At 35.8% G+C, this 22,462-nt stretch overlaps 4 protein-coding genes across 4 annotated transcripts in view; 2 read left to right on the forward strand and 2 right to left on the reverse strand.

The window, feature by feature from the left end:
* Positions 1-5,900, forward strand: part of LOC102581866 (probable protein S-acyltransferase 22) — a 7,438-nt gene extending 1,538 nt beyond the window's left edge. Inside the window, exons 2-9 of the mRNA XM_006348672.2 lie at positions 121-234; positions 1,399-1,803; positions 2,170-2,238; positions 2,362-2,433; positions 2,859-2,987; positions 3,503-3,583; positions 3,672-3,854; positions 4,777-5,900. Coding sequence (XP_006348734.1) covers positions 121-234; positions 1,399-1,803; positions 2,170-2,238; positions 2,362-2,433; positions 2,859-2,987; positions 3,503-3,583; positions 3,672-3,854; positions 4,777-5,574 — 1,851 coding nt within the window. The 3' untranslated portion in view covers positions 5,575-5,900. The remainder of the gene's footprint in view (positions 1-120; positions 235-1,398; positions 1,804-2,169; positions 2,239-2,361; positions 2,434-2,858; positions 2,988-3,502; positions 3,584-3,671; positions 3,855-4,776) is intronic.
* Positions 5,901-6,387: 487 nt separating this feature from the next.
* Positions 6,388-8,203, reverse strand: LOC102582193 (UDP-N-acetylmuramoylalanine--D-glutamate ligase-like). The gene has a single exon (XM_006348673.2). It carries the CDS (start codon positions 8,055-8,057, stop codon positions 6,564-6,566), a length of 1,494 nt encoding a protein of 497 aa, XP_006348735.1. The 5' UTR covers positions 8,058-8,203; the 3' UTR covers positions 6,388-6,563.
* Positions 8,204-9,117: 914 nt separating this feature from the next.
* LOC102582518 (uncharacterized) lies at positions 9,118-12,415 on the reverse strand. Its single transcript, XM_006348674.2, has 3 exons — positions 11,252-12,415; positions 9,409-9,636; positions 9,118-9,320 (listed from the first exon to the last, which is right to left on the reverse strand). Exons 1-2 carry the CDS (start codon positions 12,211-12,213, stop codon positions 9,633-9,635), a joined length of 966 nt encoding a protein of 321 aa, XP_006348736.1. The 5' UTR covers positions 12,214-12,415; the 3' UTR covers positions 9,118-9,320; positions 9,409-9,632.
* Positions 12,416-20,194: 7,779 nt separating this feature from the next.
* Positions 20,195-21,792, forward strand: LOC102581421 (uncharacterized). Its single transcript, XM_006348753.2, has one exon. The coding sequence runs from the start codon at positions 20,496-20,498 to the stop codon at positions 21,570-21,572; it is 1,077 nt and encodes a 358-aa protein (XP_006348815.1). The 5' UTR covers positions 20,195-20,495; the 3' UTR covers positions 21,573-21,792.
* The last annotated feature ends 670 nt before the right edge of the window (positions 21,793-22,462 follow it).

Genomic DNA, 22,462 nt, shown 5'->3' on the forward strand with positions numbered 1-22,462 from the left:
GGATTGGGGGGGGGGGTAGAGGGTGGGGAGGGCTCTATTCATGTGTACATTTTCAGCTCTGGTTTATCTAATTTGGGAATTCTGCAAACCTGTGTTTGATTTAGGTATTTATCTTTGCAGGTGGTGGCTGTTGCTGTGTTTCTGGCATTGGGATTTGCTTTCTATGTCTTCTTTGCACCTTTTGTGGGAAAGAAATTGCTTCAGTATATTGTGATGGGGCTTTATACTCCTCTTGTAAGCCATCTTGAGTTCTTTTGCCTTCTCTTTTATCTTTCATAGCTGCATTTTGTCAAGGCAATGAAGAACTCAGATCTATCTTTTAGCTGCCATCAGTGTTTCAGATCTTCCCTCCATGTGTTTCCTTGTACTTTCTGGATTTTGTTCTGCTTTTTTCTTCTCCTGCCACTTCTGTTAAGTTTCTCATGTTCTTTTGTTTTGAATGTTGGTTTGTTTCCTTTCTTTAGGTTGTTCTATCTGTAGGACTTAATACTCATAATTATGGAGTTTTTCAGTCTATTTGATGCAATGTAAGCAAGTGGAGGCAAATCCAGGGTTTGAACTTAACAACTTAGTAGGTTCAAGTTTCTTAGCTAGCGTTTAACCATAGATTTTGGATCAGATTTTGAAAATTTATCTTTTTCAAGTATTTGTTTGGCCATGGAATTTGATCAGATATTGAAATATTTTGAAGTTCCCAAAACTTCATAATTTTTCCAAGTATAGTGTATGTCCTAACATAACTTCAAGTTCCAAAAATTACAACTTAAAAACTCAAATTTTCAAGTTGCAACCTCAAAATCTATGACCAAACGTTAGCTTAGTTCTTTGGAAATGTAGGTTCAGAATTTGATATTTATACTACCTTTTGTTTTTTCACATATATATCTACTATTTATGCTGAAGACGAATGGTTCTATTGAACGGACTCCCAACACTCTAGGGCCACCTTTGAGAACATTTGGATAATAAACTTGATTTGGTGGAGCAGGTTGTATTCCTATCAGAAAATCTCATCTTTTAGTTTTTAATCTAGAAGTAATGAACCAAGGTGTTTTTAGTCATACTTTAGCTGTCCAAAGTAATTGAAGATTTTGAGCGCTCAGCAATTCCAGCTGAAAAATAGACTTCATAGAGAATTATTTTGTCTCTCGCGCCATCATGTAGCACAATGTTGTTTTTGAATTAAGAAGATTTCAACAATGTACTGGATTTGTAATTACTTCTTATCTTATAGAATGACAAAAAATTACCCAAAATGAGTTTGGTGATGTCTAATTTGTCATGACTTAGATACATATATCCACAACCTGATATGTGAATGGGTTCAAAACTTTTACTGTTGTAACATGTAAGTTTTCATTTGAAGGCGTCTGGTATATAATCCTTTGTTTTCTCCAGATAATTAGTGCATTTGGCTTGTATATCTGGTGCGCTGCTGCTGATCCTGCTGATCCAGGAGTTTTTAAATCCAAGAAGTATCTTAAGAAGCTAGACCACAAAAAGCAAGTTCAACTTAAAGAATCTAAATTAGGGTGTGAGACAAATTCGTCTATTCAAGATGCTAATGCTGCATCGATTGGGGAAAATGCATCTGGGAAAAGCAATAAAGGAGCTGAACCAGCTGCAGATCACAATGAAACTGAACAGAAAATTACAGATACTCGTCACAGATCTTGTTCTTCCGGATTGTTGGCTCTACTACCTTGTGCTATTATCAGCAACTGCGCAGGCAGACATGAGGAGTCTTCTCAGCAACAGTTGAGTGAAGATGGCATGTTCTACTGCAGTTTGTGTGAAGTAGAGGTTTGCAACTTCACATCCCATCATTTCTAGTGCTTCCACTTAGAGGCATTATTATGTACTGAATTGAGACTACTTCCGCAAAAAAATCTTGTTGTAAAACAAAAATATACTCCCTCTGTTTCACTTTGTTAGTTTGGTTTTGACTTGGCATGAAGTTGATGAAAGTAAATGAGACTTTTGGATTTTGTGGTCTTAAATTAGAGATATGTAGAATGTACCTAAATGCCCTTCAATCCTGTGGTTTTAAACATGTCATGTCAAAAGTTAGAACTGATGTGCTTAGCTTGATATACCTGTTCTTATTTTAGTTAGATTGCTGTAATACATGTTCATATGATATAACTCAATGCTGGATGACACTTTCAGGTATTTAAATACAGCAAGCATTGCAGAGTATGCGACAAGTGCGTCGATCAGTTTGACCATCATTGCAGGGTATTTGACAACCTTTAGTAGTCTGAAAAGTGAAATATAGTATATACAGCATAGATGCTTGACTATGTCAAACATTTATGTACAAATCTCTTAATCTTATTTTTCTGTTTTTGGTTTCTGTAGTGGATAAACAACTGTATAGGGAAAAGGAACTATCGCAAGTTCTTTACTCTCATGGTTTCAGCCCTCCTACTGGTATGATCAAGCACTCTTTGCCAGGTTTTAGTGTGCTTACACATTTCTACAGAATTCTATGTTAGATCACGAGTCCGACATGCTATTAGAATATTTCTATCTGAAGGTGTATCCGTTCCCTGAAATTTGAAATGGCATCTTCACTTATAAATCAGTCATTTCTTAACTTTATCTCTCTCTCCCTCAGCCTTCCTCCCGCCTCTTTCTCTTTTACTTCCTTTTGGTTATTGGTTATGCCTTTCCTGCCCGCGTCTGAACTGTCATAGAAAGAACCTCCTTTTCTGTTCCCTTCTTGTATCCCAAAGAAACTTACCCACAATCAGAGTCATCTCAGATATTTTAAACCTTTCATATTTGTGCATTTTCCATTTAATTGACTATTGACAGGTCTACTTGGTTTGTGCACTTTGGACTTGAGATTGCAGCTTATACTTCAGTGGTCAACTGGAATTCTTGTTCTTATCTGCTGCTTTGTTGAGAAGAAGAAATTTTCTGCGGAGATCACCTCCAAATTAGGAAGCAGTTTCTCCATTGTTCCCTTTGTTATCGTAGTGGTGAGTGTCCTTGCATTTCTCCCTTATGTCAGGACCCCATGTTTCTATCATGTCATTATTATAATTTCATTTTGTAAAATGGAGTCGTAAGCAGAAAAAGAAGTAACACAACTGTACATACCTATTCTAAGTTGTGTCAGAAAATGAAGTGTTGAATTATGTGACCAGTCTTATCTAAAAGTTCAAGTTGTTGGAGAGAGCATAATTTTTTATTTGCTTAATTAGGTCTTCAACACAGCCCTTCATGTGCGGGCTTGATTTTTTTTCCTTGAGCCAAATACATGGAAATTCTTTTTGGTAAGGGCTGGTGGTGGCCGGTGAGATCAAACCTAGAACCTGTGCTTACTCCAATACCATGATAAAGTGTGTGACCATCTCATCTAAAAGTTTAAGCGGTTGGAGAGAACACACTATTATTTGTTTAATTATGCCTACAACATTACAAAACTACATGGGTTGGTTTTTGTATAATTTAATCTCTGAAATGTGTCTGAAGTTAGTTCTACATGTAACAGGCTGTCTGTACCATCTTGGCCATGATAGCAACCCTGCCACTTGCTCAACTCTTCTTCTTTCACATACTTCTCATAAAGAAGGTTAGTCTTTTGTCATCACTCATCTGGTGATCCTATCTTGTGGCTCCTTTTCTTAAACATTAGCTGACTGTGTTTGCTTGGATGACAGGGGATTAGCACCTATGACTACATCATTGCTCTCAGAGATCAAGAGCAACAAGGAGTTGCAGGTCAGCAAAGTCCTCAAATGTCTACTGTTAGCTCCCTTACTGGATTAAGCAGTGCAAGTTCCTTCAATACTTTCCATCGAGCAGCATGGTGCACACCACCTCGCCTTTTTGTTGAGGATCAGGTATGGTTCAACCAAAAATCAAATATGACAAGTTCGAGTAATTTAGTAGTACTAAACAGTTGGTTATGATATTAGCAGACCTTCATTGAGTTTGCAGTGCTAATTTATAATTATCTTTCAGTTGGTTATGGTATTAGCAGACCTTCATTGAGTTTGCAGTGCTAATTTATAATTATCTTTCAGTTGGTTATGGTATTAGCAGCCCTTTAGTGAGTTTGTGGAGCTAATTTTTGTAATTGTCTTTCAGTTGGCTTCTCATATTTGAATTTAGTTTCTATTTTCACATTTCTTAGCTTCAATTCCATAACTTACCAAAAGAAAAGAAATTCCATTTAGCCCAGTAATGTGGAAAATGCTTTGCCGGTTTGTGGATAGAAGCTCTTTCAAGTGGACTCCTGTAAGAAAGTATGTTTGTTCAGTATTTTGGCTCTTGTGTTGTCAAAACTATGAAGATATTTTAGCAAAATAAAACCTTGTGCTGTTGCCGTGGAGGTTTGCCAAGTTGTCCTTGTGAGCATAGTAATCCACTTTGACAGATAGCAAATCTTGAACAATTCCCTCTTTGGTTGATTCTTTGGTGTGGCTGTTACAACCATTAAGGGATTCTGTGGTTGTGATTGGTCTAAGGTAGGACTCATATGGTCTGGTTATTGTTAGAGATTGAGAATGACATAGCATTGAGAGATTAAGAGGGATTGCTTTTTTATGTCTGACACATGCAGTTTGATGTAATATTTCCAATTCAGCTTTTTTTTTTTTTCTTTCCTCATATAAAAACCAAAGGGACTTGAGCAATTTTCCTCTACAGTAGTATCAAGTATACTTCTTGAGCTGGACAGTGTGTGCTTTAATGTTTTTGTATAGGTGAATAGGAAAAGATTAATGTACTAACTTTCGTTTAATTTTTGGTCGTTCCCTGCAGTATGATGTAGTTCCTCCTGACACTGTATCGGTCAGTTCACTTGGCAAAAGGTCAACGGCGGAGGAACCTATCAAGAAAAAGAATCCAGCTGCTGTGAAGATTAGCCCATGGACGTTAGCACGATTAAATGCAGAGGATGTTTCAAAAGCTGCTGCTGAAGCAAGGAAGAAATCGAAAATTCTCCAGCCAGTGGTGAGAAACAAAGAACCTTACATTCTTGAAACGAATAGCAGTTTAGGAAGTAGCGGGCGTCGCATGGTGCCTAGGGTTGATAACAATAGAAGGAGAGCTAGTAAACGAGTTCGACTCCCTGCAGAGTTACCCTTTGAAACCATGAGTAAAATTCCCAATGATATAGCTCAAAACAGTAGAAGGCCCATGATAACTGAGTCATCAAGCAGTTTAGCTCCCCTTCAGCTTGAAGCACGGAGTGATTTCCGAACAACCCGAGGACTGTCCACCTCAGGTGTTGTTGTTGCTTCTTCACCTGAGAGTAGTTTGGACTCTCCCGACATTCACCCACTCCGGGTTTCATCCTCAGGAGTTGAAGACGCTGCACGTCTTGTAGGTCATCTATCATCTGGAATGACTCTTCAGAAGGACACTCCATTGTCTAGATCGACTAGTGATGGATATGAGGCATCTGGTGGGGAAGATAGTGATCGTGTGCCTACCCGAATTGTGCAAAGGTCAACAAGGTGGAGTAGCATTCTTTTTGGCTCTGATCAACAAGATGATAGAGTCAGAAGATTGATGGTCCCGTCTTCATCAAGCCAGGCTAACATCAGGAAGCATTGAACCTCCAAACATACTTGGGAATTCTTCTGTAAGCTCTTGAAGCTACATGATCTGTTAACATTTCTTAATTTGTTGATGATGTTTGTCCAGTAGTATATACCTTCAACTTGGCCTGTTCCATTGTCCATTGAGTTCAAATTTTTGGATTTTTGGGTGAGAGAAGTGCTGTAAATGTCTAGTGGAAAAAAAACTTTCTATTCTCTTGTCCTCAAATGCAGCATTCAATGATCACTTCTTGCTGCCATCACTTAGATGTGGATTTCTACTTAACAATTTTTTTGGGAGTGCCTTCAATGTTCTAATGTTGGGATCTCTTGCTTGCCTTACTATTCTTGATACAATGACTACTTAAATGTTTGCCAGAGGTTAGATACTTGTCAAGGGTCAATCGTAAACAATCTGTCTACTCCATAAAGGTAGAGATAAGGTTGAGTACATTTTACCTTTTCCAAACTCTTCTCGTGGAATTATACTGGGTTTGTTGTTGTAGAGAACTCTTAGTTTGCCTATATCTAACTATATCTTAGCATACTACTCCCTCTGTCCCAATTTATATGACTTACTTTCCTTTTTAGTCAGTCCCAAAAAGAATAACACATTTCTATTTTAAGTAACAATTTGCCTATAAAATGTCTTTTTTACCCTTAATGAAATGATTTACAACCACACAAATTACTATCATTCATTTTGGACCACAAGTTTTAAAAGTCTTTCTATTTTTCTTAAAGTTTGTGCCAAATCAAAGTACATCATATAAAATGGGACGGAGGGAGTAACATTCAATGTCCTAAATCTTAAGAGGAAAGAATGATCAAAAGCCAAGGTACAATACTGCATTACTCAAATTTCAGTAAATCATTAACTTCATATTTCAAATATTCAACAAGGATTAAAGTTCCAATTTATGGCATCCGAATCAACTCTCACTAGCAAAGTTCGCGAAAATAGTCCATCTCGAGTGACCAGCAGAACGTGGAAGAGATGGTCAGTCACTCTGAAGAGATAGCAAACTCTTGAAAGATCCTTCCTCTGTGCTCGAAATTTCTGAACTCGTCAAAGCTAGCACAAGCAGGACTCAGTACAATGGCATCGCCACGTTGTGCTATACTCCTTGCCAAGCTCACAGCATCCTTAAGAGTTTCAGCATTCAAACAAGGAATTGTTAGACCATTAGCACAGAGTGTCTTCTGTATCATCTTTCCTGAAAATCCAAAAGTGATTACACCTCGATGGTGTCGAAGAGGTTCAACCAGCTGTTCAAATCCGTTAGAACCTTTCATCTTTACCTCCTTTGCAACACCACCAAGTAGAACCACTGACTTAAGCTCAAAACCAATCAAACCAAAATATGTTGCTTCAACATTTGTTGCCTTGCTGTCGTCAACCCAAACTATTCCATCATCGTCTACATGAACAACTTGCATTCGATGAGGCAGAGTTGTCAATTTGGAAATTGTTGAACTAAAAGCTTCTGCTTTGATCTCAATATCCAACCCAAGAACTGATAATGCAGCCACTGCAGCATTGGTGTAATTGTGCTTCCCAACTGCCTTCAGCTCATCCAATTGTAATTGTGAAACACAGCCTATTGTAGGAAGCTTTAACTCAGCAATCTTCGCCTCCACATCAATGTTCACACCAGGGGAACCTCCAATCCAAGCAAGACTAACACCATCCGCGTGATCCATAACTGCTTCATCAAGATAAGGATTTCCAAGTGGAAGAATACCAATTTTATTCCCTCTCATGTGAGAAAAGATTCGACACTTGATTGCTGCATAGTTCTTCATCGTTTGGTGTCGTTCAAGATGATCAGGAGTAAGATTTAGGATCACAGCAACCGAAGGACAATAGTATTTCGGTGGGATTTCCAGCTGATAACTACTCACCTCCACCACAGCCACCTCTAAAGGTCTCCGGTTAGACGAATGAAAACCAGCTTCTGAGAGTGGAACTCCAAGGTTACCACCAACAAACGTCTCGAAACCCAAATGATTAAGTATCTGTCCTGCAAATGTGGTAACAGTAGACTTCCCATTAGTTCCTGTAACAGCTAAAACCTTAGTACAACTCGGAATAACTTGCGCAGCAAAATCTAACTCTGAGAGTACTTCCTTCCCCGAACATATCATTGATTGAATTCCATACTTTTCCAGTGGAATTCCAGGAGAAACGACAACAATATCCGCCTCTTTCAGAACCTTATGATCAAAATTACCAAAAAATGTCTTCAAATCAGCATTTTTCAGATCTAAGAAACCATTATTAATGTTAAATGTTGATCCTGAGTTCTCATTTTGATCAATGGCTATAACTGAAGCACCTCTAGCAAGAGCAAGCTTTGTAGCACTTGAGCCTGATTTTCCAAGGCCAATTATAGCTACTTTTTGTCCCTTAAGGTCTTGTTCAGGGTAGAAGGATTGAAATTTTGTATGTGAGTTAACGAGCTTGGAGCTCACTTTCAAGCTTGAAGGTTTAAGCATTTCCGCTAATGGAACTGGTACAGGTAAAATTAACAAGTGATTCGAGTCGTATTTGAGTTCAATTAGTCTGATAGATTGAAGAATTTGTTCTAGGGGAAGAGGATGATGGCAGTGAAATTGGGGAAAATGAAGGAGAACCGTATACAAAGAGTATTGCCCCCTTTTTTTTTTTTGTGATTTTAATTAGAGGTAATATATAAACGTGCTCTTAAATTTGACTTCAACTAACATTTATATCATTTAATTTTGAGTATGCACAAATACATACTTTAATTTGTATAAAATTAAACAAATAAATACATGACATGCATGTAAGGCTCACTAATCCATGTAGAAGCATTTGTATGTCTTGCATATGACATGTAATATTCAAGTGTTTATTTGTTTGAGTTTTGAATAGTTAAAGTGCTTACTTGTGCATTATAAAGTTTGTCAGTTGAATATACCCTTTAACTTAGCTTTTATTGACATCTATATCTTTCAACTTTGAGTGTGCACAAGTATACATTTAAACTTGCATAAAATTGAACAAATAGAAACATTCTTCCTACATGAAAATATTGTGTCTTATGTGGCATCCTACGTGTATTATGTCATGTAGGATGTTTGCGCCTGCTTGTTTAATTTTATGCAAATTTAAGTGTCTATTTGTGAACATCTCAAGTTGGAGGGCATATATGTTAAATAAAAAGGACATATTTATGTATTATGCCGAATCCAAACAAGCTCTAAATTATTTAATGACAAAAATGCTCAATAACTAATTTATGTAATTATGAACTTGAGATTCTTTTATTAATTACCTTACAACAATACATTCATTATTAATTCACAAAATGCACTTTGACAGCGAGTGAGATCTTTGAAATTCAATCAGAACAACATTGGGTGGGTAAGAGTAGTAGGGATCCAAGCCAATCAAATGAGACAAGAGAGACAAGAGACAAGGGTAGAATAAAATTGAAATCAAGAAGAAATGTATTTTTTCGAGATAATAACTATTAATTAAGTAACCATACGAGAATTCAACCTACAACAATGTTGAAACAAATAGAGCCCCTAGAAAAATTAAACAATGCCATGATTCTTCTCATCGTCTAAGGGCAAATATACAAACTCGTCTCCAAACTTGCCTCCGATTTCCTCCAAGGTCAATTTTCCGCCATTAAAGTCGTTGCAATACATATACAGAAGCACATTCTTCATAAGTAACTCTCTCATCCCAGAAGATGCCAGTATCCACCACATCATAGTACCCATTACCTGTGGCGAAGTCAGAAATTTAGTTAAAGATTATGTAATTTTTAATCTGTATAGTTCGTATAATTTTTTATATACATAGTATAATTACCATCGGGATGCTCCACCAACCAGACTTGACTAGACCATACAGCATAGTATTGGCTATAAAGACGTTAGAACCAATCACCATTCCTCCCACCATAAGCACGAAATTTAAATGTATCCGAAAACCTACTGATCTCTTCTCTTTTACCAAATAAGCACTTGATCTCCTCAGTGTTTCGAAACCTGATTTTGATTCAACCACTGCTATCACATAAGCTAATGACCAGTTTACCTGTAGCCATAGCAGGATCGGTAACACCACAATAAATGCGAAAGTAACTAAAAATAACAAGTGATTTGAGTTCAATTAATCCGAGAGATTGGAGAATTTGGTATAAGAGAAGCAGAACTAGCGCGAAAACGAGAATGATTGAAATGAAAATGGTGTGAGAAATGATAAAGGTGGAGAGAAGAGGGAAAAAGGAATTTCTGATGGATTTAATAGATGAAATGAAGGTGATGGATCTATCGTGGCACGCTTGAATAACAGAGCTGTATGTAATTGTGGCTATGGCACAGAGGAAAAACAGGGCGAGAAACAGAGCGTAGACTAGTAATACAATAGTTTCGAAATTGGGAAAGAAACAACGGGGTTGTGATTGCGTGGAAGTGACGGAATCTGGATGAAAGAGAGCAAGGTGGAAACAAGGATATAAAATAAGAGAGGAAGAGATAGGCAAGAGGAAAAGGGTTGTGTAAGGACATTGAAATTAGCTTTGTATATGTGATCTAATGATATTTGGATATCGTTCCATCGACATTGGAGGTGGATAATGGATGACGAGCAACAATGGAGGAGGAACAAGAAGAAGAAGATGAATGCTGTGAAATGGAAAATGAAAAAAACTGTTCCAGCTGAAGCCTTTTCATTGACTATTTAGCTCAAGAAACAATCAAAAAATTATTTTTTAGTAGTAGGATTGAAAATAATTCTTATTAGTTATGTTGCTCAAACACTCCAAAAATGATGTCGTATCCATGTCAAAAGTGGAGCCTTTTCTTTGACTAATTATGCCTCATCTAACGGAGAAAGGGCTTTGCATTAGGATACTTTTTTATTTTCAAAATTCGAACCTGAAACTTTTGGTTAAGAATAAAGAGATCTTAATCCTTCAACCACACTTGGGGTCGAGATTTATGTATTGTAGTCATTTTGATTTTCTTTTTTTAAGGGAAAGAAGATAGATATATTTTGGAATTTAGTTTGACAATTATTTGAGGAGCCCTACAAGTAAAATAAAGAAGTCGAATGCTTGTTGAAGTTAAACAAAGACTTAGATAAAGTCTAGTGCTTTTCTTTCTTCCCGTGGATGATGACTTGTGCAAATTTGACATTAAAGTAGTTTGATAAATTTTCCTTCCATGGAGTTTCGAAATGGCAATAATATATCATGACTATTAAAGGTAGAGTAATCCCGTCAATTTCAGCACACTCTATAATAGTAAGAGGTTGATATCGACGAATGGGTAGTAGAATATGTATGTATGTTTATTTTTACTTGTTTACTATTCCATAAACAGATTTTCATTTGAGTATCATAGGGAACATTGAGTTGTATATGCAGTGCAAGGACTTGAATGGTGTAAAATTTCCCTCGGAGATCGGAGTAACTAAACAGTTCATCACTCAAAGATTCATATATATATATATCTTGGTAGTTGGTACCAATGGTAAGAGTACTTCCAAATTCATATGATTAATACAATATTGGTTCTAACTCAGATCTTACTTAAAAAAGATTGTTTCCAAAGATCCTCGACTTTGAGAGAGGAAAGAAACAAGCATCACACGATTAAAACATACCAAATTTTATAATACAATTTATAGAGAAATTAAACAAACTTACACAATAGCATGATTTTTCTCATCGTCCATTGGCATAGATACATACTCACTAGCTCCGGTGAACTTGTGTCCGATCTCCAATGGTGATTTTTCACCATTGAAGAATTCGTCCTTACAATACATGTACAAAGCCACATTCCCTAGAAGATAGTGATTCATCATAAGAGATCCCACCACAACCACCATTATCGCCATCAAGCTACCCTGGGCAACACCCACCATGACTGAAATAATGGAATGAGTAACCACCAACAGTCCCATCAAAAGCCCGTAAGACAGCATCGCGTTCGAAGCTATCCATCTCTTCCCCTTCAACAAATTCGCACTTCTCCTCAGTGCTTCGAAACCAAACTTAGATTCAAGCACTGCTATCACATAAGTTAATAACCAATTCACCTGTAGCCAAACCAGAATCGGTACAAGCACAATCAACGAGAAAAAACACAAATATAAAAAGTGATTCAAGTCGTATTTGAGTTCAATTAATCCGATAGATTGAAGAATTTGGACTAGAAAAACAACGAGTATGACGAAAAACAGAGCAATTGAAATGAGAATGGTATGAGAGAGGATAAAAGTGGAGAGAAGAGGAAAGAAGGAATTTCTAATAGATTTAACAGAGCAAAGAAGGCTGATCGATTTATCGCACAATGCTTGAGCAGCGCTGTGTGTAATTGTTGCTATGGCACAGAGGTAAAAGAGGAACAGACAGAGAGTGTATAGTATGGGTAGGACAATTTCGAAACTGGAATGGGGAAGGTAATGGGAGTCAAGTTGGTGGAAATTATAGTTGGGATGAAAGAGAGCGAGGTGGAAAGAAGGATATATGATGAGAGTGAAAATGATAGGTAAGAGGAAGAGAATTGAAAGTCCATGGAAATGTAGAGGGTGAGACTTCATTATGCGGTGGGTTGATTTCAGGATCTCTACGCATAGTCTTCGATTTTCGGTAGGAGTAGACATCGGAGGTAAATGAGAAGAAGAAGAAGAAGTAGAAGAAGACGACAATGACAGCTACAGGTGCAGAAGCTGCTACAATTGCTTCAGCGGGAGCTGCTCCCCAAGGTGTGTGTGAAAAATGAAGGAAAACAGTACACAGATATTATTTGCTTTTGGCTTATCCTGCAACTCCTGTGGTTCCTAGCATTTCTCTCTCTTTTTTTAATTTTTTTTAAAATTTTAAGTTAATGACTAAATGAGGGCAACTCTCGACTACACAACTAACCCTCTATCCTAATCCGTGTCCTTCATAGTCTTCTATCTGGAATCGATAGTCTAGAGTTGTGACGTATCCTGTTTAATTATCTTTCCTCGATACTTCTTCACTATAGTGCCAGTTGGCTTGTGACCAATTATTAATGTCATGACTTAGTCTTGGTCAAATCACAAAAGGAGAAGGTTTAAATGTCCCCCTAATTTGACTGTTTCTTAGAGCCAATACTAGTACAAATAGTCAAAGAAAAGGCTAATATCTACAACTGTTTCTTTCATTTTCCATTTCTCACCAGCATTCATTTTCTTCTTCTGCATTAATCTTTGGTGATAATCAAACTCAATGTCGTTTGGTTCTACAGAAAATTGTATCCCGGTATGGAGACAGATCCTAAATTCAACCTTGCTCGTACTCAGATCTCATTCTCTCCATTTCCATGCACTTTCAATCATGTTCCTGTGGCCTATAATTTTCTCTCTAATTGTATATCCTTCTTTCTATCTCGCCTTCTTTCATCCCGATTATAATTTCGTCACTTCATCTCATCAACCTCAATTGTCCATTTCCAGTTTCGAAATTATTGTAACTATGGTGTGCACTCTGTTTTTTGCCCTGTTTTTCCTCTGTTCCATAGCCACAATTACATATAGCACCGTTCAAGCATACAACAATAGACCGATGAACCTCATTTCGTCGATTAAATCTATCAAAAATTCCTTCTTCCCCCTTCTCTCCACCTTCATCGTTTCACATACCATTTTCATTTCAGTTTCTATCATTTTCGCCCTTGCCTTAGTCGTTTTACTCCAAATTATTAAAAAACTAGGCTTAATTGAACTCCAAAACGACTCGAATCACTTCTGGTTTTTGTTCATTCTCGTGATCGTACCAGTACTGCTATGGCTACAGGTGAACTGGTCATTAGCTTATGCGATAGCAGCGGTTGAATCCAGATGGGGATTCGAAACGCTGAGGAGAAGTGCGTATTTGGTGAAAGGGATGAGATGGGTAGCTTTCTGGACACATTTGTTCTAGGGCTAGCGTTGGGAGCAATGGTGATTGGGTCTAATGTCGTTTTTGTGATTTTGGGTGTGGGGAAGGATGATCATTGGCGGAGTTTTTCTGTTACATCACAAGTTATGCAGTGTACAGTGCTCGGAGCTTTGGGAATGAATCAGTTTCTTGTATTGAATGTGGTATTGTATATATATTGCAAGGACTTGGAAGGCGAAAAATTGTCATTTGAAGATGTATCAGTGCCAATGGACGAGGAGGAGAAGAATCATAATATTGTGTAGTACTTGTCGGGACTGAAAGATGGTGAACTATGTCTGAGCAGGTGAATCGAGAGGAAATTCTCGTGCCTGAGGGCTGCAGTAATACTGAACATGCAAATCGATCGTCTGACTTGGGTATAAGGGTGAAAGACTAATCAAATCGTCTAGTGGTTGGTTCCTTTGAAGTTTCCCTTGTGATAGCTTGAGGCTGTTTAATTTCTTTACAAATCGTGTAAGATTTGGTTTGTCTTCATAAATTGAACAGATTGTGTGAGCCAAATGGTTTTGCTATGTACAATAGATCATGTTATATTACGGAAGTAAGACATTTATTATTGTCACGACCCAAAATCTATATCCGCATGTCATTATACTTGCTAGATGAACCTACGATAATCCAATGAAAACATGAAATAGTTGTTAACTCCTGTATTCAGATTAGCAAATCTAAAAAATGAAAAGAAAAACACAAAGAACTATCTGAGTCCACAGAACCCACTGTGTGTCCTTAAGAAATTTAATCCCCTCAAGTACCCGAGGTTGCAGATTAATTCCTCCCAAGATAAAACTGATTAACCATTAAAGAAGTAGCGGTACCTCAAACTTCGACAATTTCAACGAACTCAAAATGACAGCAACGAATCACACACACAGACACGATTGATCGATTTTGTTTTGTAAGAAATGTATGCAAAAGAAGGGAAGAATTCGATACAAAAAAATGAGAGAAAACTTCTCTATTTATAGCCAACAAAGGGTAAAGGTCACAACCCTTTGGAAAGAAGACTACCTTTCAGAAAGGTCACAACACTTTGAGAAAAGGCATAACCTTTCAAACGGTCACAACCCTTTAGAAAGGACACAACCCTTCGGCATAATCACAACTCTTCAGGAGAGTCACAACCCTTCATTTCCTGTTCACGCCTTTAAAACCCAACAATAGTATCAAACAACCCTTCATTTCCTGTTCACGCCTTTAAAACCCAACAATAGTATCAAACAACCCTTCATTTCCTGTTCACGCCTTTAAAACCCAACAATAGTATCAAACAACCCTTCATTTCCTGTTCACGCCTTTAAAACCCAACAATAGTATCAAACAACCCTTCATTTCCTGTTCACGCCTTTAAAACCCAACAATAGTATCAAACAACCCTTCATTTCCTGTTCACGCCTTTAAAACCCAACAATAGTATCAAACAACCCTTCATTTCCTGTTCACGCCTTTAAAACCCAACAATAGTATCAAACAACCCTTCATTTCCTGTTCACGCCTTTAAAACCCAACAATAGTATCAAACAACCCTTCATTTCCTGTTCACGCCTTTAAAACCCAACAATAGTATCAAACAACCCTTCATTTCCTGTTCACGCCTTTAAAACCCAACAATAGTATCAAACAACCCTTCATTTCCTGTTCACGCCTTTAAAACCCAACAATAGTATCAAACAACCCTTCATTTCCTGTTCACGCCTTTAAAACCCAACAATAGTATCAAACAAAACCGCGAATATGGATGAAAGAAAGACATCTAAGCAAAGAAATTTTTAAAACAATTACTACAATGTTTGACAAGATACCCCAAACCAAAATTCATTTGTCAAGGAACATCTAAGATAGATTGCACACCTTTCGTCAAATTCCTGGTCCACCTATGCCTTGCAATACACATACAATACCGCGTTCCCACAACATATCCATAATTTTTACATATCAATATAACTATTTGGCTCATACATCTCTTCAATTACAATATCAAAGCACCACACCTTTAATCTTTCTAATTTAAAACAAACCAAATTACTAAACAACATCATGATTCTTCTCCTCTTCTTCAACAGGCAGGGAAACGTATTCTCCAGCAGCAGTTTCCGACATCAATTTCTCATCGTTTAATTCCTTGCAGTGCATATACAACACCACGTTCGCCACAAGATACTGATTCATCAGTATATATCCCATCACCGAAGTAAACGCAGTGAGCAGTATCCCCGTGAAGCTCCTCCACTGTTCGCCTCTGGCTAAAAACATGGCACACCAAACCACCATCCATACAATCACAATCTCGTAATACATAAGAATCTTCAAAGTTACCCATCTCTCCCCCTTTACTAACTTCGCACTTCTCCTTAGTGTCTCGTAGCCCTTCTTCGATTCAACTACAGTTATCACATAAGCTAAAGACCAGTTCACCTGTAGCCAAATCAGAATCGGTACAAGCACGATCAATGAGAAAATAACCAAAAATAACAAGTGATCTGAGTCTGATTTGAGCTCAATTAGTCCGAGAGATTGAAAAATTCGCACTACAAACACCAAAATCAGGGCGAAAAGAAGAGTGATTGAAATGAAAATTGTTTGCGAAACAATGAAGGTGGAGAGAAGAGGGAAGAAGGAATTTTTCATAGATTTAATAGACGAAACGACGTTGATCGGTCTATCATAGATCACTTGAGCCGCGCTATATGTAGTAGTGCCTACTCCACAGATGAAAAAGAAGGCCAAAAACAGAGCATATACGAAACTTGAAATTGCGAAAAATTGAAGTTGAGTGTAAGTAGTGAAATCATAATCGGGGTAAAATATGGCAAGTTCGAAAGAAGTATATAGAATTAGAGAGAACATGATAGGCAAAAGGAAGAGGATTGAAATAGCATGAAAATGGCGAACATGAGATTTGAATATTGTTCTAGTTGATTCAATGATTTCACTCCATAAGCTACCGCCATTTTCTGTTGTTGAAGTATTCATTATGAAGAATTGCTGTGAAAAATGAGAAATGAAGCAAAGACTACTTTTTGTTATTCATATAGGCTATTAGCAATGACTTTTTCTTTCTTTGTCTAAACTATGAGGTCTAAGAAACATTCAATTAAATAATTTTCCACGCGCAAAATAATAATTATTCAATCTATTTTAATTTGTTTGTCTGAGTTTAACTTGACATAGAGTCTAACAAAGTAAAAAAAAAAAAAAACTTATAAATCTTATGGTTTTGAACTATTGAATATACCAACATATCCTTTAATTTTTAAGTCTTAAACTTGTGACTTGAAAAGTTTAAATTAAAGAGTTAAACAAAAGAAAAAAGAGACAATTTTTTTAAACAGACTTAAAATCAAATAAAATAAAATGGAACACGTAATATATAGATTTTCAACACGCTTCCAAAATAATAATTTTCCATGTTGGCATTGAAGGTTGCTTCTTATCACCACAGCCGTGATAGTAATGTTTTGTCCCTATCTTAAAACCGTAGTTTCAACGTAATCTTTTTAAAAAATTTAGCTTATATAACACGGAATGGAGAAATTATTTATCTTCACATACGGTAAAGAAAGGATGTTCTTATTTATGTCTACTAATTCGTGCATCGCACGTTTGTTCTTTATTATTATGATAATAAATTTTTTATGTATAATAGTTTTGAGTTATAAAATGGAGACTTTTCTTTAACTATTTATTGCTCAAGAAATATTCAAATAACGGGTTTCAACTGAATTTCCTTTGTAAACAAGATATACTATACAAATAATGTCAAATGAATACTTTTTGCAACAAATATATCGAAACTGTTGAGTGAAGATTTTATTGTGGAGGCAAAGGATCATAGGTTCAAATGTTTTTCGCGAAAAATATGACAGAAAAATATGACACCGTGTTGAGAGATTGATATTCATCGCTACATTCGTTGTCTCCAATCTCCAAGGGCAATTTTTCGCCATTGAAGTCGTTGCAATACATATACAAGACAGCGTTTCCGACTAGATACTGTTTCATCGTCTTATATGATATCACTACTGAAATCACTAATATGGGCAATATCACCGCTGAGATGATCCACTGATCAGATGTACACATTATGAAAAAAAGCATTGAGCCACCAACCACCATTCCTCCCACCACAAGCCCATAAAATAGCACCAACGATAAAGCTATTGATCTCACCCCCACCCCCTTCACTAAATACGCGCTTCTCCTTAGTGTCTCGTAGCCCTGTTTTGATTCAACCACTGCTACCACATAAGCTAATGACCAGTTCACCTGTAGCCAAACCAGAATTGGTACGAGTACAATTAACGCGAAAATAGTCAAGTGATTTAGATCGTATTTGAGTTGAATTAGTCGGGATATGAGGGCTAAAACTAACGCGAAAATGAGAGTGATTGAAATGAGAATGGTATGAGAAATGATAAAAGTGGAGAGAAGACGGAAAAAGGAATTTCTGATAGATTTAATAGACGAAACAACGTTGATGGGTCTACGATAGGATGCTTGAACAGCGCTGTATGTAAATGTGGCTACGGCACAGAGGAAAAACAGGGTAAAATAGAGAGTGCATATTATGAGTGCGATAATTTCAAAATTGGAGAGGGAAATTTCGAACTGAATAAGTTTGTTGTTGAAATGATAGTCGGGATGAAAGAGAGCGAGGTGGAAAGAAGGATATACGGTGGGAGTGAAAAGAAAGGGCAACAGAAAGAAGATTGTAAGGACATCAAAATGTTCTGAATTAGCTTTGTTTATGAGAGTGGATAAATTTAGGATCTCTCTACATAAGGGGATACCATTACCATTTTCTGTAGAAGAAGACATTAATGATGAAGAAGAAGAAGATGATGATTGATGTGAAATGAAAATTGAAGGAAAACAAATACTATTAATACTACTACTTGTTATGAGCATGTTACGCCGCAAAAATGTAGACTTTTTTTTTTTGACTATTTATAACTGTAAGAAATATTCAAATAAATAATTTTCATCAGTGGCATTGGAAGTTTTCTCATTTGACCAAGTTGTGATGTTAATATATGATCATCCTGTTAAAAATTAGTGCTATCTTAGAGTTTTCTTTTACTATTTTACTTCTGCAGTTTACGAGTCAAATAACAGTTTCTATATTTTAGGAATGATGATCATGTTAGTTGTTTATTAGGGTAGGAGTCTTATTTGTTGAAGTTATTGTAGGGGGTTAGAATTTAAGCTTATTTTATATATAATTCTAAGTGTGCGGTTCAAGCAAAATAAAGTTCTTCTCTGTTTCATTTCCTGTTCAACTGTTGCACTTGTTCTTTCTTTTCTTTGCGTGTGCTTTAGTTTTACACCGCAGAAGAAGGATGTGATGGAATAATTGAGATTTCTCGTTACTATTTAGAGTATTGTGTACAAAGAAAGTCATAAGTTCAAGTATTTTTTTTTTGTCAAGTTTCTAGGTAAATTTTATTTTTATTTGTATTATGAGTTCAATTTTGTGAAGTTGACTACTTGATCTTCTTAGTATGAGTTCAAGATTAGTTATGAACCAATGACTTTTCTTTTTGATAATATACTAGTTGGTTTAATTTTTTATATATTATTGACCAAAACACATACCTTCATTTTGGAATTTAATTAATTTACTTTTTGACAATATACTAGTCGTTTGATTTATATTACTGAGCATAAAACATACATTCATACATTTTGAAATTTAATTAATTTCCTTTTTGATATTATGCATAAATTAATTCGATGAAAACACAGTATTTGAATAAATATTTGAGGTGTAAAGCTTTCATATTGCTATTTCTTCTTTTTAATAGGTTGTCCTTAATTGGTAGCTCCTCAATTTTAATTTGTAGTGTAGCATATGATTATATTGACTTTTCATTAAGGAAAAAAATTATAAATGCGTAGCCTCTTTTGTGGACTTCACTATTTAAAAAAAAAATTTATTTGTGGACTTCACTAATTTTCCTTACAAAGTACATTTCATAACTTGGCTAAACGACAAAAATACCCAAAAATATATTCATCCGCTGTCTTACTTTCTTTATTAGTTTTTTTTAAATGTCTTTTTTTTTTAGAAATTGTTTATTTTAACTTTTTAAATTACACGTTTAAGATCATAAGCTCAAATGACATTTTGGTATGTTCTACATATTTTTAATTTATAATCACAAGATTTAAAAGTATTTTTTTACCTAAATACATGATAAAATATTCATATTACACACTTTTGACTCATATTTTTCGAAAAGTTTTTGGACCTATTCGCGTCTATCACCTAAATAAATTAAATACATGAAATACATCTCTTTCTTTAATATATAATACACATTAATTGAAACATGCATGAGAATTGATGCTAAAACATATAATTTTAAAAAAAGTTACATACTTTTAAATGGTGAACTTATCTACGTGCTTAAGAACATAATTCCGCCAAATGATAATAATAATAATAATATTGGGATCGTCGTACGTGTTTCATGCATGCATAGTCAAATTGTAATAAATGTAATTAGTGGCGCTTGGCGTACGCATTCTGTTACCATATATTGTTGCCTTTTTACGTAATTCCCATAATCCAAAGTCCAAATTATTTTTACTCTTTTTATAATCTCACTTTCACTTTTTTTGAATCTTCTTCCTCTTCATTCACGTTATTCTCCTTTTACTTCATGAATAATACTTAGCACATTCTTCGTCTTGTTCTTTTAATCATTTCTCGGACATTGATCACATTTTTCACTTCTTTTTTCATTTGAGTCTCTGGTTTTTCGTGTGCAACTACTCGTTTTTACGAAGCAGAGCCGTTTGATTGAATCTACTGAAAAATATATACATAGTGCATCCATTGCCCGTCTTGTTGGATCAGTTTCTGTCTGTAATGTTATTCGTTCAATTTTTGAGTTTTAAGCTGAAGATATGCAGATCTGAAATGTGATTTCAGATTCTAGTTTTTGTGTTTTGAGGGGAAATTAGGTGAGAAATGGAAGCTGCGAATTTGACTGGATTGAGTCCGAGATTGAAATCAATTTCATTGGAGAAAGATAAAAATGATGATCCAGATTTTGAAGATTCCAAATTGGAAGATAGGCATTTTCATTCAATGGATGCGTTGGAGATTTTGAAGGAAACTGTAACGATTCTTCGGTATAATCCTATTGGTTTTTTGTCAATTGCTGCATTGTTAATTTGCCCTGTTTCTGCTGTTCTGTTATCTAATGTCTTAGTTGATCAGTACGTTGTGAAGAAATTGATGATAAGATTGTTGTTTTTGGCTAAATCGAGTGGGCTTCCACTTAAGCCTTTTATCAATCAGTCGTGTCAAAAGTTCTCTGAAATGGTGATTTCAGCTGTTATGTGTTTTCCATTATATGTTAGTTTGTTGCTTTTGTCTAAAGCTGCTATAGTATACTCTGTTGATTGTACTTACTCGAGGAAGAATTTTGATTCTAAAAAGTTTTATATCATTGTCACCAAGATTTGGAAACGTATCGTGGTGACTTATATGTGGGTGTGTATGGTGATTACTGGTTGTCTCGCGTTGTTTCTTGTACTTCTCGTGGCTGTCAGCAGTGCCTTCTCTGTAATGGGGTTCCCTCCAGACTTGATTTTGTACCCCGCGATGATAGTTGGGATTATATTCTCTATAATTTTAGCAAATGCTATGATAATTTGCAATATTGCTATTGTGATATCTGTTTTGGAGGATGACTCTGGACCGGAGGCGTTGCTTAGGTCTAGTTCTCTCATCAAGGGACAGACACAAGTTGGGCTATTGATATTTCTGGGATCGACTATTGGGATGACATTTGTGGAGGGATTGTTTGAGCATAGAGTGAAGATAATAAGCTATGAAGATGGATCTTCAAGAATATGGGAAGGACCTCTTCTGGTAATATTGTACTCTTTTGTGATGCTTATTGACTCTATGATGAGTACTGTTTTTTACTTCAGCTGTAAATCATATAGAATGGAAGCCTCAAATGAAGAAAGTTTGCCTGTATTAGAAGCCTTGACGATTTCTTCAGCATTAGCAGAAGTCCAACAACAACATGTTTGAAAGTATGTCTTGTAAAGAAAGATTTTTCTTAGAATGTTGACACAGAATTATATTATCAGAAGAAAAAGTTCGTCTGAAATAGCATAAGTTCAAATGATGTACGATAATGGAGTGTTGTTCTTGAATTTTACATTTTGCTAAACTAGTAGTAATTGCTGTCAATTTCTTGCAATGACGTTGTTCATATTTTGGATGGTCTGAAACAACCTTCTAAAGCAAATAGAGGGAACAGAGAAGATTTTGAATTAGTGATGGTTTCAACTTTCATATTTGAGATTGGATCTTGAATATATTTGACTTCTTTTGTACTTATAACTGCATTATTTACAAGTACTTTTTTTTGCTAACCTAGCTACATATAAGCTATGAAATGAGGTAGCTAACGAACATGCCTTGAAGCAACTAAACATTTAAAAAATTATAGAAATTCGTTGAGGACCACAATCACTTAGGGTGTGTTTGGTATGATAAGAGAATGTTTTCCTAGAAAATGTTTTCTTGGAAAATAAGTGGATTTCTAACTTATTTTCTCATTTTTGGTTAGTGAGTAGAGAAAATATTTTTTAATGTTTGGTTGGTGAATGAAAAAATATTTTCCAAAAAACATCTTTTATTATTGGCTTGAGATTAGAATGTACTCTTTAGGAAAATAATTTCTGACCCGACCCTAACACTCGAACTAGGACACGACTCATAGTATAAAAAATTTAAGCCAACAAAATATGGGAAAAATTGAAAACATTTTCCTACGTACCAAACACACCCTTAGTCAAACTTGAAGGCCAAAATGATACTTGGTCAAACTAGGCGTAACTATTACTCCCTCCGTTTTAGTTTGTTTGTCTTACTTAATGTTTTTCTACATACCAAACACACCCTTAGTCAAACTT

This window comes from Solanum tuberosum, unplaced genomic scaffold (genome assembly GCF_000226075.1).
Source record: "Solanum tuberosum cultivar DM 1-3 516 R44 unplaced genomic scaffold, SolTub_3.0 scf00103, whole genome shotgun sequence".
Taxonomy (NCBI): domain Eukaryota; kingdom Viridiplantae; phylum Streptophyta; class Magnoliopsida; order Solanales; family Solanaceae; genus Solanum; species Solanum tuberosum.

Bases quoted from the DNA above. Each gene is read 5' to 3' on its own strand.
- LOC102582193 (XM_006348673.2), bottom strand. From the start codon at position 8,057: ATGCTTAAACCTTCAAGCTTGAAAGTGAGCTCCAAGCTCGTTAACTCA.
- LOC102581421 (XM_006348753.2), top strand. From the start codon at position 20,496: ATGGAAGCTGCGAATTTGACTGGATTGAGTCCGAGATTGAAATCAATT.
- LOC102582518 (XM_006348674.2), bottom strand. From the start codon at position 12,213: ATGTCTACTCCTACCGAAAATCGAAGACTATGCGTAGAGATCCTGAAA.